The 18,154-nt window shown below is 51.0% G+C and overlaps 1 protein-coding gene across 3 annotated transcripts; it reads right to left on the bottom strand.

Annotated features, from left to right (window-relative positions):
- Positions 1-1,057: 1,057 nt before the first annotated feature.
- On the bottom strand, positions 1,058-18,118 carry SKIC8 (SKI8 subunit of superkiller complex). Of its 3 annotated transcripts, none has more exons than XM_045804439.2 (11): positions 18,019-18,118; positions 15,491-15,540; positions 14,691-14,718; positions 12,963-13,068; positions 12,410-12,582; positions 6,815-6,963; positions 6,533-6,626; positions 5,628-5,721; positions 4,163-4,255; positions 3,418-3,496; positions 1,058-1,306 (listed from the first exon to the last, which is right to left on the bottom strand). In XM_045804439.2, the coding sequence occupies exons 2-11, from the start codon at positions 15,500-15,502 to the stop codon at positions 1,217-1,219; spliced, it is 918 nt and encodes a 305-aa protein (XP_045660395.1). In that variant the 5' UTR covers positions 15,503-15,540; positions 18,019-18,118; the 3' UTR covers positions 1,058-1,216. The 3 variants fall into 3 exon arrangements, with proteins under 3 accessions (XP_045660395.1, XP_045660396.1, XP_045660397.1); XM_045804440.2 differs by having other exon boundaries at positions 17,950-18,056; XM_045804441.2 differs by lacking the exon at positions 18,019-18,118 and adding an exon at positions 17,914-17,935.
- Positions 18,119-18,154: the final 36 nt, after the last annotated feature.

Here is an 18,154-nt window from a genome sequence, read left to right as displayed (position 1 = left end):
CATCAGGCCCACGCAGTCGGGGGGAGCTGGCTTGGGGGGGACCAGGCTCCAGCAGGACCGTGAGGGCGGGCCCCACTTGCTCAGAATAGTGCCTGCTTTGACCGTTGGTCAGGACAGACCTAAAACCTACCCTTCCAACCAAGCCTGTGTGAAAACCCATTTACAAATGGACCACAACTCCAGGGTGTCCCGTCAGTGCCGCGACTTCCTGACTGTCACCACAGAGCTGCTGTTGAGGGGGCGGAATCAGGTTCGGCTCGATTCCTGGTCGTGGAGATGGGATTTGGAGGATGTTGCTTAAAACGGACTCCACCTGTACATCTGTCACTTCAAAATTAAAACTGAGCTGGGATGAGAGACAAACGGCTCTGGGTGTTTACGTTTTCTCGAGCTCCAGTGAGGGTGTCAAGTGCCACACTGGCGGACGGGGGCTTGCGCCTGGGGCGCCTGGGGCGCCTGGGGCGCCTGGGGCGGGGGTGAATGCGGACGTCGCGCAAGCACTCCAGGTGGAGGAGCGTCCATGGCTCTGGCTACAGGAGGGCCACCAAGGCCAAGAGGTGGGAGAGGCATGTGGGCTGTATGCTGAGGGTGACGGGTTTGGGGACAAGCACACGACCTGACTCACAGGCGTATGAAGTCATTAATGGAAAGCACCAAGCTTCAGGGTGTGAGCCATCTCCACGCAGGCCCCGCTGAGGGAGCACTGGCTCCGGCGTCACGGAGGCGGGACTGGAGCCTGGGGACGCCGTGCAGGCAGCAGTCCACTCAGGACACCCCCCTCTCTGCAGTCGGGTGCAGTGTGGCGGGTGACGTTTTAGGGTATCAGCCAGCCAGCCAGATAGCCAGGATTCCAGAACACTCCCACCGGGGCAAGTACCCTGTTCCCTTCAGGACCCCATTCTGAAACAGATCGGCTGCTCTGTCCCCGTGTCTGTGGGGCTCGACCCCCTCAAGAGCGAGCCTGTACTTCTCAGCTGGGAGGTTCAGGGACTTCAGATACTCCTCCCGCCCTCACACCCACAACAGGGCAGCTGAAAAAGCCCGTTCACGAACATGGTGCTGTGTTACGAACACTTTATGTTCAAGTAGGAAGAGCATTTCCAATAGAACATGAAAAGACTGCTCGTGAATCTACAAAATTTAAGTTTCTGCTCCAATAAATGCTAGAAAGGCAAGGAATGTTGTGATCTACACACCAGTGTGGAGACTCTGGTGTTTACACGGGGCAATCGTAGACGTGGATTTCCTGGTCGTCGCCCACTGACACAATTTTTGAGCCATTTCCATTGTATTTGACTCCCCAGACCTGAAAATCAAATAAAAATAAAGTTCTAATGGGCTTATTCTTTACGAACAAACGTCCTTTTGTATTCTCACTATACTGAATCTAGAGAGAAAGCGAGACAGGGCTGCTCTGGTGCTTTCTGAGCCACCAGGAACAGGGCCTTTTCCTCAACCAGGCACCTTGCATTGCATCCCTCCCCTCCCACCCTCCATAAGTGTCCTTTCTAAACCAATCAGGATATCTACAAACCTTTCAGAGTTTCAGTATCCGGGGAGTGGCCTGATGCCATGAAGCCGGCATCTCCAAGGGACCAACGCAGGCTCCCGTTAACACCTCCAGAAAGCAGCAGGCCCACGACTACCCTGGGGGCGTCCCCTCCCTCCTGGGCCCCCGCCCCGAGCCCATGATCCTCACTCTGTCGTCAGAGGCCTCTGCAGCCCGCCCGTCCCCGGAGCTGGAGCAGCGGGCAGCTCGGGGCACTGGGTGAGCTGCTGTGTTAAATCAACAGTCACACCTCCTTCCCGACAAAACTGATGTGGCTGAAGTTCGGTAGGGTCAGCCGTCACTGACCCCGAGTGGGGGTTCCAGCCCTGAGTCCAGCGATGTCACTGGGCAGGTCAATGACCTCACTTCCACCCAAACACGCCTTCTGAGACAACACCCCAGCAGGGAGGATTTACTCTCACAGTGAAATGTTAAGTCCAGAGGTGGAATACCAAGATGAAATCTCCTCAACTTCATTAGCAATGGTTTAGGATTCAATGTAAAAAAGCATGAACAATTATGTTAACTTTGAGCTGCACCTGGCTGGCTCAGCCGGTAGAATGTGCGACTCTTGATCTTAGGGGTTGTGAGTTCGAGCCCCATGTTGGGCATACACACCGATTACTTAACAAAAATAAGACAAAATGAAAAACAACCCAGGATCCTCGTAAAAACATTAAAAATATATTAAAAGCCAACTTTTTACTGCCATGGGCGTCTTGTGTTTAAGGGACTACTTTCCCGAGCCGTGCTGCTCAGTGGTTGGGATGAGCAGCACGGGCCTCGCCTGGTCTGCTGAGAGACGCAGAAGCCCAGGCCCCACACGGACCGACTGAATGGACCCCTGCCCGTCATGGGAGCCCCGGGGGTTCCTGGGCACGGTGTGGATGCGGAGGCACCGCGCCGGAGCCCCGGTTCCTTTCACATCCACACTGGCAAAGACAAAAGGGCTCCCGGGAGAACAGAACCCCCTCCTCCTCATTTAAAGACTGAAGCAGAAGTCACCAATGTCACTAAAAGCCAAACAACCTGTAAGAACACATGGCTTCAAGTACGTTAAAAAAAAGACCACATCACTCCTGTGGACACCGCCAAAAACGACAAGTGCTGTGCATTTGAGCAGCGGACACTTTTTCTTCTTCTATTTTTTTTTAAGATTAAAAAAAAAAAAAAAACTTAGGGGCGCCTGCGTGGCACAGCGGTTAAGCATCTGCCTTCAGCTCAGGGCGTGATCCAGGCGTTATGGGATCGAGCCCCACATCAGGCTCTTCCACTGTGAGCCTGCTTCTTCCTCTCCCACTCCCCCTGCTTGTGTTCCCTCTCTCGCTGGCTATCTCTATCTCTGTCGAATAAATAAATAAAATCTTAAAAAAAAAACAAACAACTTAGAACATGAGCTGGGGGAGCAGCAGAGGGAGAAGCAGACTCCTCGCTGAACAGGGAGCTGGACAACGTGGGACTCAATCCCAGGACCCCAGGATCATGACCTGAGCCGAAGGCAAATGCTTCACCGACGGAGCCCCCAAGGCGCCCCGAGCAATGGGCACTTCTGAGGAAGGCCCTTCCTGAGCCTGCCATGGCAGGCTGCACTGGGAAAAGTGCTCCCGGCACGCCCCCGGCACCAGCACAGTTTCCAAAGGCACTGAATGGCTGTGTGGCTAGTGCTGTGTTCTGGCCCTTGAAGGGCCATCACACCTCACGGCTCGCCTGGCTGACCACACAGACGGTGCGTGCAGGACGCTGGCTGACGGACACCCACGCAGGGAGAGTGGCCCAGCAGCAGGTTAGGAAAGGGGACGGGTGTCGGCGGTGCTCGGACGACGCCAGCCACCAAAGACGAAAGAAAGCGAATGTGAACGGTGCCGTACCTGATCCTGGTGGTCGAAGAAGGTGTGGACACATGTCCTCGTTCCAACATCCCAAACTTTCACACTTTTGTCAGATGAACTATGTAAAAAAGGGAACATTAGTACCAAAACAGTTTGCATTCTGATTTTAAGTCAGAAGGACTCTGACCCCCACCCTCCTTCGCTCACCTATACTCTGCCCACCTGTGCGCAGCGTGGCCAGTGGGGGCCCCAGGGGGGCTCCAGGTGCTGGCCTCTCAGCCACTTCCCTCAAGTTCTCATCTGCCTGGCCCTCATCCCAGGGTTCCCACTAGGAGTCTCAGACACATGTGCCTGTTTCCGGGTCACAGGGGGCCTGTTAAAGCCTCCGCTGAAGGCCGCTTCTGAATGAAGAGGCTTCCCTAAGTCTGTGCAGTGCTAGGAAGCTGGCCGTCCTTGTCCTGAGTGACACTCGGATCTAACGTCTAAACACAGACTTACGTAGTTTAAGTTACTGGAACACAGGTATCCGTAAGGTTACTACATGGAGAAGCCTAGATTTATAAGGAAAACCTAAAACTTGAACTGTTCCAAAGAATCCACCTTTGTTTCAGCGAAGGACAACTACACAACTTACAAAAAAAACCAACAACCCACAAAACCAATGCAGAAAGCAAAGTCTATCTGAATAAAAAAAGGGTCAGACTGTCTTCAAATTTTAAGGCAATTCATAAAAGACGATCTTCATCTTCCTAGCATTTAAGAAACTGCTAAGAATCATACATACCTGGAAACAAAGTGAGTGTCGTCGGGACAAAACGCAACGTTCAGCACCCACGATGCATGGCCGCTCAGCGTGCCGGCCAGATTGGCGTGTTGTCTGAAATGGGAAAAGTGTCAAACAAAACGGAGATGAAACAAAGTTTTCCAGGAACGTTAGCACAAAATGTGTGACTTTCCCCCGTGGCAAAGAGTAGGACGCAGAGCAAGACAACGTCCAGACAGGGCAACGAACCAGGAGCCAGCAGGCTACCCCAGCACCGTCGCAGCTCCAATCCTGCCCGCACAGCCAGCGCCTTTTCCGCACCGGGCCGGTGCCTCCTGTCCCGGGAGCCGTCGGTGTTCACTCTTTATAACAGACGTCGCTTGGACAGACCATTTTTAATCGAACCAAGAATAAAATGGGTCTAATGACAAAAGCTATGTTTACTTTCAAATAAGCGAAATCAAGCAGCAAAGGCAGAACAGTCCTAAGGCCTGACTGAGGTGTGCTGACTCCAGCAGCACGGAACAGACCACAGGTGGGTCAGAGGAGGGGTGGCCTCAGAGGAACCCGCCTCAGCTTGGGCTCCTCCTCTGCACTTCGGGGACACCAGTGAACTGTGGTCGGGAGGAGGCAGAACCGCAGCCACGAAGGCCTTGTGCACAGAGTCGGGCACTGAAGCATTGGCCACAGCAGACCGACGGGCCAGCACAGTGGGGCAGAGCCTCCCTCCTGAGCCCCAACACCCGGCCGACAACCTCCTGTCCCCAGCGTTCCTACTCCCAGCACAGACTCTGGGAAACCCTCACAGGCCCACGAGAGGGCACGCGCACAGACCATCGGGTCTGTGCCAGGTGGAAGCAGTCTCAGCGTCCACGCACTGCTGGGGCACGGACAAGGGCACCAGGAGGCCACATTCGGAAGCTATGAACCAGAGGCACACAGACTACAGTACTGAGTCGAAGGGTCAAGGACACAAATCAATCACCTTCCAGGGGAGGCTTGAGGGGGGAAGCCCAGGAGGAAGGGGCAGGCTTACAACCAAAGACAGCCGTGACCTGAAGAGAATGACCCGTCACTCCTACACCCGTGGTCAAAACCACCACCAAAAGGCTCCTTCATCTAGACATGCAGCGAGGTGGTCAGTAAGCCAACAGCCCCCTTGGCAGGGCAGAGGAGAGCATGCTGGATGGCCACGTCTTTGCCGTCACTCTGGGCCGGCAACCGCCAGTGCTTCCTCCTCATCCTCCACACACGACCTACTTACCTGAAGGAATTTAAATCCGTGAGCCCCACAAGTGACAGGACGGATGAAAACAGGCAGGAAGGACTGATCCTAGCTGGCAGCCATGACATTCGAAGTTCAAGGACAGGGCTGCGGACAGGGGAGCAATGCCTGCACCTGCCAGCTGCAGGACCCCTCCAAGCAGCGGGAGAGTGGAAGGGCACTGGTCCCGGAAGAGACGCCCGAGTCTGCACGGTAACTTACACATCATAGATCTTGATGTAGCCATCATCTGAGGCAGTGACAAGGAGCTGAGAGTCCGGGGAGAAGGTCAGGGAGCGGATGGGCATAGCGTGGCCTGAAATGCACAAAGGCCCTTGTTAATCTGGCAAATCAGAGGCTCCCCATGGACGGTGTCCCTAGTAATGACCACGGTCACTGAGCTGACTGCCCAGGTGCTTCTGCCAGAGAGAGTAGGGAATGACTGCATGGGCCCCTACTCCTGGTGTTCTAGAAACATCCACATAACCCAAGCCCCTCCTCCGGGAGCCGTTTCTCCTCAGTTCCCTTCCCTCACCAGCTGGACCTCAGCACACAAGGCTTGGGAAAAACTCCTCTGCTATAGACACGGACAAACGAGGAGATACACACTCTCATCTGTCCAGATGAACAAACAGGATGCTGTTTCCTGTGCTGTAGGGTAAACGATAAACTAAGGAGGCAATGTATTCACTTGTCAGAATTCAAACTAGTAGGAAGAGCACAGAGTGGAAAACTCCCTCCCACCCATGCCGGAGGCCACCGGTACAGGGCGCGGGCACAGTGCTTTCCATCCACCTTCAACTTCCTGACAAAAAGTCATCCCCTAATCACGAAGTTCTGTAGAGCCAAACAGGGCAGAAAGGAAACGCTCCTACGGCTGAGAAACGTTAACGCGTCAACAGGCGAGCCCTCTCGGGGAAACAAGCCTCAGTACCAGTACCAGAACGAGCGTGTCCAGGATCTAACGAGATGACAAGACTAAGACCTGGACGCATTTCAGATTTCCAACCGAGATCATTATTTTCCAAATCTAAAACTCATTTTTCATTTAGTAGCGTTTTAATAAAAGACTGATTCATCCTTTGTGATGTGATAACCCAGTTTGCACAAAATAAAATGAGCCATACCTTCCAGCGTGTGCAGGAGTTTTCCAGTTGCAATATCAAAAATATTGATGATGCCGTCTATGGCTCCACTGGCCAGATACTTCCCATCAGGGCTCTGTGCAGAGAACATGCAGAGGACATCTGAGACTGTGTGGTTAAGCCGTCACCACCTAACACACGGGGAGCCCTGCTTGCCGCAGGCCCCGCCAGCCAGACAGCGGCTGCCCGCTCGCGGCCCTGCCGCAGGCGGGAAGCACACATGGCGAAGAGTCAGGGAAAGAAAGGAGAGCCGTGTTTCCTTACATATGCAATACTCAGAATGAATTTTCCTCTTGTGTCCAAAGAATATTCCTTTTTCCCACTTTCCACACCAAAAATGTTCACTTTTCCCACATGAGTTCCTGTGGCCAGATACTGGGAATCAGGAGAAAAGGCCAAAGTCCAGGCATCCACTGAACAGAAAAAAAAAAGGGGGGGGAGAACATAGTGAGAAAGGGTGGGACCTTAGGTTTTAAGACTTTTAAAGTTTTGCCAAAAGATAATTTTTCAAAAATTAGAAACAATGTCCTGATTCAAAAACCTATGTGTAGAGATGTTAATTCTTTACCAATTTAGTTAAGGGCTTGTTAAATCTTTAATAAAAATAGGACAATACCAAGTGTTAACAAAGATGTGGAGAAACCAAAACCCTCCCATACTGGTGGGAACATGAAATGGTACAAGCACTCCAAAACCAGTTTAACAGCTTCTTTTCTCTCTGTTAAAATTGTAATCACCTGGCACTCATCAGGACATGTGCCCGCCTTCATCCCCCCATCACCTCCCCTGGTGACCAGCAGTGTGTTCTCTGTATTTGAGAATACTCCTTCCCTTCTTCCCTCCCCTCCCCTCCCCTCCCCTCCCCTCCCCTCCCCTCCCCTCCCCTCCCCTGCCCTGCCCTCCCCTCCCCTCCCCTCCCCTCCCCTGCCCTTCCCTTCCCTTCCCTTCCCTTCCCTTCCCTTCCCTTCCCTTCCCTTCCCTTCCCGGGCCTTCCCTGCCCTGCCTTCCTTTTTTTTTTTTTTGATGGCTGAGTACTATTTCACTGTGTATATGAACCACGTTTTTTTTTATCCATTCGTCTGTTGAAGGGCATCTCTGCTCCTTCCACAGTTTGGCTATTGTGGACAATGCTGCTATGAACATTGGGGTGCATATGCCCCTTCTTTACACTACATCTGTGTCTTTGGGGTAAATACCTAGTAGTGCAATGGCTGGGTCGTAGGGGAGCTCTATTTCCAACTTTTTGAGGAAGCTCCACACTGTCTTCCAGAGTGGCTGCACCAGTTTGCATTCCCACCAGCGGTGTAAGAGGGTTCCCCCCTTTCTCCACATCCTCTCCAACATCTGTCATTTCCTGTCTCGTTAATTTTAGCCATTCTGACTGCTGTAAGGTGGTATCTTATTCTGGTTTTGATTTTCTATATTTCCCTGACTCTGAGTGAATTGAGCACATTTTTATGTGCCTGTTGGCCATTCGTATGTCTTCTTTGGAGAAGTGTCTGTTCATATCTTCTGCCCATTTCTTGACTGGATTACTTGCTCTTTGGATGTTGAGTTTGGTAAGTTCTTTAAAGTTCTTTACAGATTTTGGATACTAGCCCTTTATCTGATATATCATTTGCAAATATCTTCTCCCATTCTGTACATTGTCTTTTGGTTTTGTGGACTGTTTCCTTTGCTGTGCGAAAGCTTTTTATCCTTATGAAGTGTCCCCGAAGTTCATTTTTGCTTTTGTTTCCCTTGCCTTTAGAGACGTGTCTTGAAAGAAGTTGCTGTGGCCAAGATGGAAGAGGTTGCTGCCTGTGTTCTCCTCTAGGATTTGGATGGATTTCTGTCTCACACTGAGGTCTCTCCTCCACTTTGAGTTTATCTTTGAGTGTATGGTGTCACAGAATGGTCCCGTTTCATTCTTTTACCTGTGGCTGTCCAATTTCCCCAACACCATTTGCTGAAGAGACTGTCTTTTTTCCATTGGATGTTCTTTCCTGCTTTGTTGCAGATTAGTTGACCATAGAGTTGAGGGTCCATTTCTGGGGTTTCTATTCTGTTCCATTGATCTATGTGTCTGTTTTTGTATCAGTACCATGCTGTCTTGATGATTACAGCTTTGTAATATAGCATGAAATCAGGCAACGTGATGCCCCCAGTTTTGTTTTTCTTTTTCAACAGTCCTTTGGTTCCTCAGGGTTTTTTCTGGTTTCATATTTTAGGATTGTTTGTTTCAGCTCTGTGAAAAATGCTGATGGTATTTTGATAGGGATTACAATGAAAGTGCAGATTGCTCTGGGCAGCAGAGACATTTTAACAATTTTGTTCTTCTAATCCATGAGCATGGAATGTTTTCCCATTTCTTTGTGTTGTCTTCAGTGTCTTTCATCAGCATTCTGTAGTTTTCAGAGTGCAGATCCTTTACCTCTTTGGTTAGGTTGATTCAGAGGTATCTTATTGGTTATGGTGCAGTGTTTAATGGGATTGTTTTCTTAACAGTTTGACAGTTTCTTAAGTGAAAACAAACTTATCCAATACCTTGCAATTCCACTCCTGGGTATCCACCCAGGAGAAATGAAAACGCACGTTCACACAAAGACTTGCGCACAGGCGTTCACAGCACTACGGTGTTTACAGAGGAGAAAACGGGAAAGAGTCCACGTGTCTGTCAAGTGCTGGGTGGCAGAACAAAACAGGAACTGCTGACACTACATCATGGACGAGCTGTGGAAACATGACGCTACAGAAAGAAGATACACAGTCCCACCGACACACACTACGGGGCTGGAAAGCAGACCGGTGGCTGCCTGGGGCTGAGGGCGGAGCACGGCCGGACTCTCCATCCACGGACACGAGGGGGCTTTCTGAGGCACGGAACCGCGGTGGTGACCGCACAACCCCAGAGACTGACTAAAACTCGTGGAACACTTACAACGGGCTGACTTTACGGTGCAATTACAGGAGTGAAACCTCACCTCAATAAAGCTGCAAAGAAACGAAGATGTACTACCACAAATACTCCTCAGGGAAACCATAATATGACCAAGCATCTACCACAAATCAACAAGGACTGGAAAGAGGACTGTTGTTTTTAGAAAAATCACCTGGTTTCTAAGTTACACGATATTATTACTTCAAGAGCTCCATTCCAGTGTAATGTGTGCATCGCAATGCTTCCTCAGCCGGATGGTGGGGTCTCCAGAGCCCTGAGCGGCTGGGCAAGCGATGTGCTCTAGATTCCTATCTGGGAACACAACACTGGTGGTACTGTAGCATTTACCTTCTGGGCTACTCGGAACCTCTGCAGAGGCAATCCCTGAGCTCTGGGGGCCTCCGGAGTCATCCAGTTGCCCACTGCCTGCCTGTCCCTTTGCTCACGTGCACTCTTGTACAGGAACAAGCCCCGAAGTCTTGCCACCCTGCCCCGACTGCACAGTGCTGGCCAGAGCAAAGGGAAAGCAGAGAAAGGCTCCCTCCCAAGTCACTGTCCTCACTCCTGGGAATGGGTCACGGAGGACAGGCCCTTCCCAGCCCACAGGACTGAGGAGAGGCTGCTGCGAACTTGGCGCACGGCAGACGGCGGGTCCCAGCACAATCTCCCAAGCTGTTTTAAAACAACAATCTCTTGCAAAGAAGTAATAAATAATTTAGCTCTATCACTTTTCTCATGAAATGTTTGTTTTAAAAAGGAAATTAACTTAAAGAATGCTCAATTAACTGAGAAGATCCGAAAAAGCTTTTATAATCAATCTCTCAAATAACTACTTTTTAACCTCTCCCTACTAACGATTAGCATTTATCCTAACAGAATCATGCTTTCTTATTCCTATTATAATTAACTGTTTACAGGAATAATGGTTATTAGAAAATCTGCTTTGAATTCCTTGCAGTTTAATAAAATACCATTCATAAATTATGTTTACGTTTCTCTGTTAGCTGGTTTACAATATAGAATTTTTCATCTCAAGTATCCTTTGCTCAAAATTCAAGGAATTTCTGTTCCGTACTCTAAGACTTAAAATATCTGCATACTAGGTATTTGTTGTAATCACTAAGCTCCGCCTCGTCACCGAGAGCTGCCCTTCACTCGCGGGCGTCCCGCCCGTCTGGTGGCGCCGATGCCCATCCCGAGTGCCCGAGTGCCGGGGAGCATGGCTGCTGTGACCACGGCCTTCCACATGCTCACTCTCTTCTTCAGGATCGGGGATGTTCTCTTCCCTTTCCTGTTGTTTGTGGTGGTGCACACCCTCCATGCACATTTTCAAGACAGGCCCAGTTTAAGTGTTGGTGTCCCCGCGCTCATGAAGCGAGCAACGTGGCCTTCGGATGGTTCAGCTGCTCTTTAGCTGTCAGCAGCATCACCTGCTTTTACTACCCAAGTAACTGCTGTGTAGCAACCAGATGATTCTTGTCCAAAGAGAGAGTAAATCCAACCCTTTGACGGCTCTCTGTACCTCGTTTCTTTCCACGTGCACTTGACACACACGGAACCGATCCTGGTTGTCTAGGGCGCTGTGTGTCAGGGAAGGCAAGCTGGGTGCAGACCGGTCCTCTTCCTTGGAACCAATCCAGTACTCATCTCTTCAACTGCAGCACGCCCAGGGCCACATAGCCCCGCAGTGACCTCAGCATCACGGGTCTGGGGAAGGCTTAGGTGCCCAAGGTAAAAAGGCAGCACAGATCTGCCTCTTCCTCCTCTCCCCGGCTCTGCGTCTTTGTAGAGTTTGGGGGCTGGTCTAGGGCCCCAAGTCCTCCGTGAGCAATGTCAGCAGGTAGAGATATAGGTAAAGACAATCACCTGGGGAGTCAGTGTCCGGGCAGCTTTTTCCACACATAGCCCAGCCCACACACCCTGAAAACTGTGCTTCAGCGGCTGCAAAACAGGGTCTAGGCATGCATATTCTTTAAAAATCTTCAGCAGTAAGAATCGTAGACATGAAGTATTGCTTCCAAGGGGAAACACACTCAGTTTCTGGACACGCTAGCTTCCCTACAAACCGTGGCACTATTACTCTTTCCAACATAAAGGCAGCCTTAGCAGCTACTGAGCATGACCAGTGGGAGGCAAATCCAGCTGGGGCTCCAATCAAGGGATTATGTTCAGGAAACACAGAAGCACCTTCTGTGTCCCCCACCCACGAAGGCTGTGCCGGAGAGGCAGGTGGCTCTCTGGGGTCATCACGCATTCCAGCAGAACAGCCTCTGGTGGCGAATGCTACACAGTCACTTACAGGTCGACTGAAGGCTGCAAGGAAGCCTGAGATGTCGTGTTGCTCGTCCCACGTTAATCCAGCCCACTGAGATCATTCCTTCCTGTTACCCCAGATATTTATCAAGGCTGAGAGACAAGATTAGGCTGTCCTACAGTACTTAAAAAAACTGCTATTCCAGAAGTTGCGTATCTATCAAATGCTGGGACTCAGCCCCGTAACCATGATTAGCAGAGATTACCACGACACAGATCTCAGAGGGCACAGTACCTTACATTCGAGACTTCCATCAGGCACTGCACGTATCCAATCAGAATACAGCACACGGAGAAGCCCCGGACTGTCCGAATTCAGGTCCACAACCCACACTGGCAATTCTAAGATCTAAAGCCTCCGAAAACTGTGAGTTTAACCCTTTAGTACCAAAATTTATGTGGCAGTAAAACCTGACCTGAACAGATGTATACCCCCTCCTGTTTAGTTCCTGAGATATTAACACTTGGAGGACTGCTCCCATCCATTAACGGTATTACTTAACATATAGTCCACGCGCCCATATTACCCTCAAATCCAAACAATTCTGAACTGTAAACTTCTATCCCTAGAGGTTTAGAAAGGGATCGTGAGCATTTATTATGGTCCCTAAAAGTAAAAATCTTACCAGGTCCTGCATCTATAGACTTTATCTGTTTGCCGTTTTCCAAGTCCCAGAGACGGATATGAGCATCGAGAGAACTGGACGCAGCGATGGGCAGGGTGTGGCTGATGTCCACAGACACCACACCCAGTTGGTGTCCCTCCAGACTCCACTGTAGGTCCAGCCTCTCATCAGACCTTCAGCGGGGGACAGAGAAATGGGTTTCCTCACACACAGCACACTGTCCAGCGCCTGAAATTCTGGGCCCCCGTGACCCACCCCCTGCTCCCATTACCAATGGTCTGTGAAATGCAGAATCGGAGGAACCCATGAGCAAAGAACACCAAAGATAGCCAAGTCTTAACTGTGGGACTTTTTTTTCCCCTTAAACTATAGGCCTTCACACTGAGTAAGAGGAAAACAAGTGAGGAAAACATCAGCTGCCTTTTTAAACCACCATACTGCTACTGCTTTCTCACCCAGAAAACACTTAATACTTACCTGACTGCAACTTGGGAGTCCAGAAGAAAAACCCTAAACCCCAATTTCCAAGGCTGTTAGGGGAGAGGGTGCTCACCATTTCCAGACCTTCACCAGGTCATCCAGGGATCCTGTGACCACTGTCTCAGAGTTTTCTTTCTTGTTTGTCCCCCAGGCGACTGACCAAATGGCATCATCATGGGCTAGAATGGAAAGCACTTCACGTAAAAATCGTCATGCAATGTCTACACTGCATGGGCTGAAATGAAGTAGAAATACTGCTCGGACAGTTCTGACGTCACACTGCTGGTAAATCAGCCACCTGGTTTACGTCTTGCCACGTGCTTTCCCTCCCGGTTTTATCAGAACTGCCAAGGCACACATAAACACTGAGGCACACATGAAACACTTGCCCCAAATCACAGGTGTACCAGGGAGGGAGGGGGTTCCAGAATAATCCGATGTCCTTCCCACTTCAGCATGCTGCCTGTGTGCCTCAGTCTGGAATGTCTATCACCTGGTTAAAACTAGGGAAACCAGCAGGAAGTCCCCTGCCACCCCCCCACCCAAGACCTAAACTGGTAAGACTCATCTCTTAGGGATCCTTCAGAACCAGTAGGCAGTTCAACTGCAAACAGTACAGGCCTGAAAATAAATACCTCCGTATTTGAGTTGTCTCTTGTCACAAATGTCTATAATGCTTAACGAGTCAGTTACTACATTAATTTTTTCGTAAGTATTATCTCAATCACAACAACCCTATGAAGTGGGTACTGTTCATATCCTCATACTACAGACAAGGAATCAGACGCTTAGAGAAGCCAAGTAACTGACCCAAAGTCAAAAGCTAAGAAGCAGAAGAACTGGGACTCAAAGCCAATCTGTCTGTGAACTAAAGTCCACCTTAAACCCGAAGTCCGCCAGCTGCACAGCTGGTGAGCCTCACTGTGGGGTCTGCAGACCTGGTGCAGGTCCGCACACGTGGCAAGTGCACGCGGAAGCTTTATTCACGCTGTGTAGCAACGGCCGAGGAGCACCTTTCCAAAACGTGAGTACCGGGCGCTGAGCAGCTACGACTCACATGCGGCACCGTGGCTTCAATGACGACGCCCACCTGAGCCAAGCCCGCCAGCGTGCCACCTGGACGGCATCACCTACATGCCAGGTCGCTGACTGGCACGCTCGACTAGCTAGCTACCCATGTGAGCTAACTTGGAAGAAAGCTTTTGGCTTAAACGTCAGACTATCTAAACGGCAGCTACTTAGGGTGGAAGAGCTTTTAGGAGACATTCGCACGAATTCTCCACGGCTTTGCCCCAGCTCTTCCAGGTGTCAAGAAATGAGGCCCATGTGGAGCTCCGCGTCCCCGGCAAGCTGCACCCCCAGATGGGACTCTGACCTGCCCCCTGTGCCACCCCCCCAACTGCTGCGTCCTCTACTCTTGTACGGTCATGGTCTCTGGGAGCCCCTGCACTTGTCCGAAGTGGGGGAGCCGCTGTAAAGACCCCAGGGCAAGTGCTGAGGCTCTGTTTCCCTCTTTCACCCTGGTTACTGGGAAGCTCGGAGCTGCATCTTTCTCAGGTGGGAAAGTTTCCCTCAGCCGGGAGTGCCCCAGTCTATTATGTGACTCCTGCTTTTTCTTCTCAGTTAGTTGTTTGGGGGCTTCTGTTGCAGTTTGCTTGTAAATATTTGTTTTCAGCTGCGTCTGCCGATTCTTCTGCCAGCTGACTACAAGTGGGGACTGCGAGTCGGGTCAGCACACCCAAAGCCCCAGGGATGACACAGTTCTCACAGGTGAGTCTGCTTCAGCGGGCAGGCTGCTTACCTTGCTCTTGTTTGAAGAGAATACTGTACTAAAAAAGAACAGACGCTCCATTAAACCAGTAGTCAGACTCCAGAGCTATCTCATCCCCTCCCTAAAACACCCCTGGCACCCACCTCACCCCCACGCCCCCCGAGTTAGCGACTCCCCTCCCGTCCCTCTGCTCATCCTACAGGCTCCCTGATTCCTGCTCATGTGAGACTGGCAGAGTTGACTGCACCAGGAAAAAATCAGTTCTTACACAAACTGTAGTCTCCTCCCCCCAACCCCAGGGTACTGATCAATTCCGGGCATTCCCTGCTCAGATCACAGGAGGCTCTGTATCCAGCTTACAAAACCACACAGCCTGCCTGACCTGTCACTGTTGTCCCTAATCTTACTACAAAGATTTCTCCTTTTCTGATTTTTGTTTCTTTCTTTTTTTTGAGTACAAATCTCCTCCCCTTTTTTCCTTTTTAATTAAGTAAGCTCTACACCCAACATGGGGCTTCACGACCCTGAGATCAAGAGTCTCACCCTCTAGCGACCGAGCCAGCCAGGCATCCCCGGCTACAAATTCTTTTCCTCAATCCCTGTGACAACCGTGGAAAAGACTTATACAGCCAAAATAATCCTCCTCTTCGTGCTGTGGATCTCCCAGCGTCACCTAACCCTCTGGTGACTAGGTGCCCAGGGTCCCCCAGCACTTTAGGAGCAGAGCAGGAATCAGATGCTAGTCTCCTGACTACACACCCATGCCACATAATGGCCTTCAACCTGCAAAAGAGACCAACTGCTGTTCTTCCCGTCACCACAGGCCTTACCTGGTTGGTCATTTCCTTAACCGAGGATGAAGGCTACAGGCCAGACGGTTCTGTGGAAACATCGGGGCTTCTGTAAGGGGGTGTCAGCAGGACACAGGGGGATACAGGAGGTTCCCCTTATCGAGAAAGTAAGGCAACCCTCTGCCGGAGCAGAGATCAGCCCCAGGGGCCCCCTTCACAAGCCCTACTGGGTGGTACGATTGTTCTTTCTCCCTTGGAGCCCGGGGACTCAACTAACACCTACCCCGTGCCATGTTTTCCTCTCCCCAAGTCTCACTATAGAGAGGGACCAGTCTCCATCCCTTGCTGCTCTTCAGAGAGATAAAACCACAGGTCCTTGTAGATGCAAATATTATTTATTCAAAACTCAACAAGCAAGTATGTGGGAGCAAAGTGGTTCTAGTCTCCGAAGGGATCTCAGCCAAATATGCCCACGAGAGCCAACAGGCATGTGAATGAGACACTCATCTCCCCAAAGTCTTCAAGGACTGAGCTCAGCTGAACACAAACTTCCTTTAAGAATAGACGTATTTTCTCAGGCTGTAAGGGTTCTTCATATCTCATGTGTGTGCTCTAGACCCTCCAGCAGCCTTGTAAAGCTTGTAAACCCCTTCTTGGGACTTCGTAAACGCAAAGGACTAGAAAGGGAACCAAGTACAGTCAATGCTTCTTACTTGAGGCTCTTATATTCTATGAAGTCACCAGGAACACCAAATTAGTGAACATGGACCCCACTGCTCCCAGGAGAAATACTGGGTTAGGGTCCCGATCAATACATCATTCTGTATGCCTAACGGAAGCTTACTGCACACACGTGTGGTCTCTGTAGGCACCTCACACGAGGTGCACTGAGGAACATACACTTTTGCACTGCACTTGGGGGACATTTTAACAGTGATACCACCAACAAATAGCACAAAAATGCAAAAATCATGACACTAAATAGACTGAAAAAAGGACCCTTGTTCACATGAGAGAGGTGACACAGAAGGCAGCGCGTCCCTTGTCCTGATGCAGCTGAGAATGTGTCAGGGGACTCAAAGTTTTCACCACCGTGCAAATGTCCGTGAAAGACCACAAAAGCGGTGAAAAAGTATTGATTTTGGGGCCACAAATAAAGTTCAGTGTGTAGGCAAACTTGCAAATACAGAATCTGAGAATAAGAAAGATCAACCGCACACCTAAATAAAACGTTATTAAATATAAAAATTAAACGTGTGACAGCTGTTTAACACCTTACATAACAAGGTCCAGCGGCAAGTCTGATCACGACTATACTTTCAACGTTATCCTAAGATACAGACACAGCTGTGATTTCGATGCTGACTGTGGTTTGTTCCCTACAGCCATAACTGGAGGAGATGCTAAATTTCAGCTAACGGTTAAAGAACCTAAAAATGCAGTTTTTCTTCTCATTCACATTCATGCCCCCTCAATTCTATCATACAGCAAGGGCCACCACAAGATTTAAATTTGTAAACCCCAAAAGGCCACCACGAAGATTTTCCAAGGATAACAAGAAAAACAAACAATTTCTAAATAACCCTTGTCTGTGAAGATCTCAATCAAGCTGGTAGTGTTAACTCATTTGTGACCAGAGAACAAGGCAGGAAAGGCAGTGAGGAACTGAGGCCAGGTTTGCTGCCCAGAGAAGCACAGGCCTGGCGTCTCCCCTTCCCATCTGAATCTGCTATTTAGCAGCAGAGGGTAACAGCAGAGAGTAGGAAGGCTTGCAGAAAGCCAACTCCCAGGAAGCCAGCCTCCTCAAAACGAAGGCCTGCTTCTGTCAACGCGAGCATACGCATTAGCTCACTGAACCCTCCCACCCCCCCTCTGCAGCATCCCTGTTACCACCTCCACCCTCCTGATAACCTCGGAGCTTAAGGAAGTCTCCCCGGGATCGCTGTGACGGTAAGCGGTGCGCACAAGCTATAGCATCGGTCACCAAGCGAATTAGCTCTTAGAACAAGTAGTTTCAGAGCTAAGGGGCCCCCAGAGCCCTCCTCCACCTCCTCTCTTTAGAGAACTCTCCCCCACTTTCCCCAGCCGAAGTCATCCTCGCTCCTCACGGCTTCCAAAGAGCACCGCACATGCTCTATTATTACTCAGGCAGGAACCCACAGGACGACACGGTACGTGAAGTCAAGAGACCCCGGCCCGTGCTTGCACCTGTCCGGTGATGGGAAGCTCGCTCCCCAGGAGGGCAGCACGGCCCGACCACTGGAAAACTTCCATTTACGGTAACGGAGACCTCTCCCGCGGAGACAGCAGCCCCAGCCGCGAGGCTGCACAGGACATTCTCGGGAGACAAGACGAGGCCCCTCCCGACCTCCCTCAGGCCCCGCGCACCCTCAGGCAGCCAGGGCGAAGGGACTCGCAGGAGCCCCCGTCGGGCCCGCGGCCTGGAGCATCCCCGAGCAAACCTGCTAGCACGCCGCCCCCGGCGCACCCTCGCTCACCCGCCCTCCGGCCCGGCCGCCGGCGGCCCCAGAGGCTGCCATGCCCGCCGGCGGGGCGCGTCAACTCACCGCCGTCCTCCCGGCTGCACGGCCGCCGCACTTGTGACGCAGCTCGCAGCGCCGGCGTCGCGCAGCGATGAGCGACGACGGAGGGGTGGGTGTCTCACCGCCCGGGCCCCGCCCCAGGGCGCAGGCGCGCGCCGCA

The sequence above is a fragment of the Ursus americanus genome, chromosome 28, assembly GCF_024610735.1.
Source record: "Ursus americanus isolate L20-20 chromosome 28, mUrsAme1.1.p, whole genome shotgun sequence".
In the NCBI taxonomy this organism is placed as follows: domain Eukaryota; kingdom Metazoa; phylum Chordata; class Mammalia; order Carnivora; family Ursidae; genus Ursus; species Ursus americanus.
The sequence above is the reverse complement of the archived record's forward strand: the minus strand, read 5'-3'. Positions and strand labels throughout refer to the sequence as shown.

What these genes read in the sequence shown, in the direction of transcription:
- SKIC8 (XM_045804439.2), bottom strand. An exon ending in GTCTATAGATGCAGGACCTG is followed by an intron (nt 6,964 to 12,409) that starts GTAAGATTTTTA and finishes TTTTCTGTTCAG; the next exon opens with TGGATGCCTGGACTTTGGCC. An exon ending in ACTCCTGCACACGCTGGAAG is followed by an intron (nt 5,722 to 6,532) that starts GTATGGCTCATT and finishes TGTGCATTTCAG; the next exon opens with GCCACGCTATGCCCATCCGC.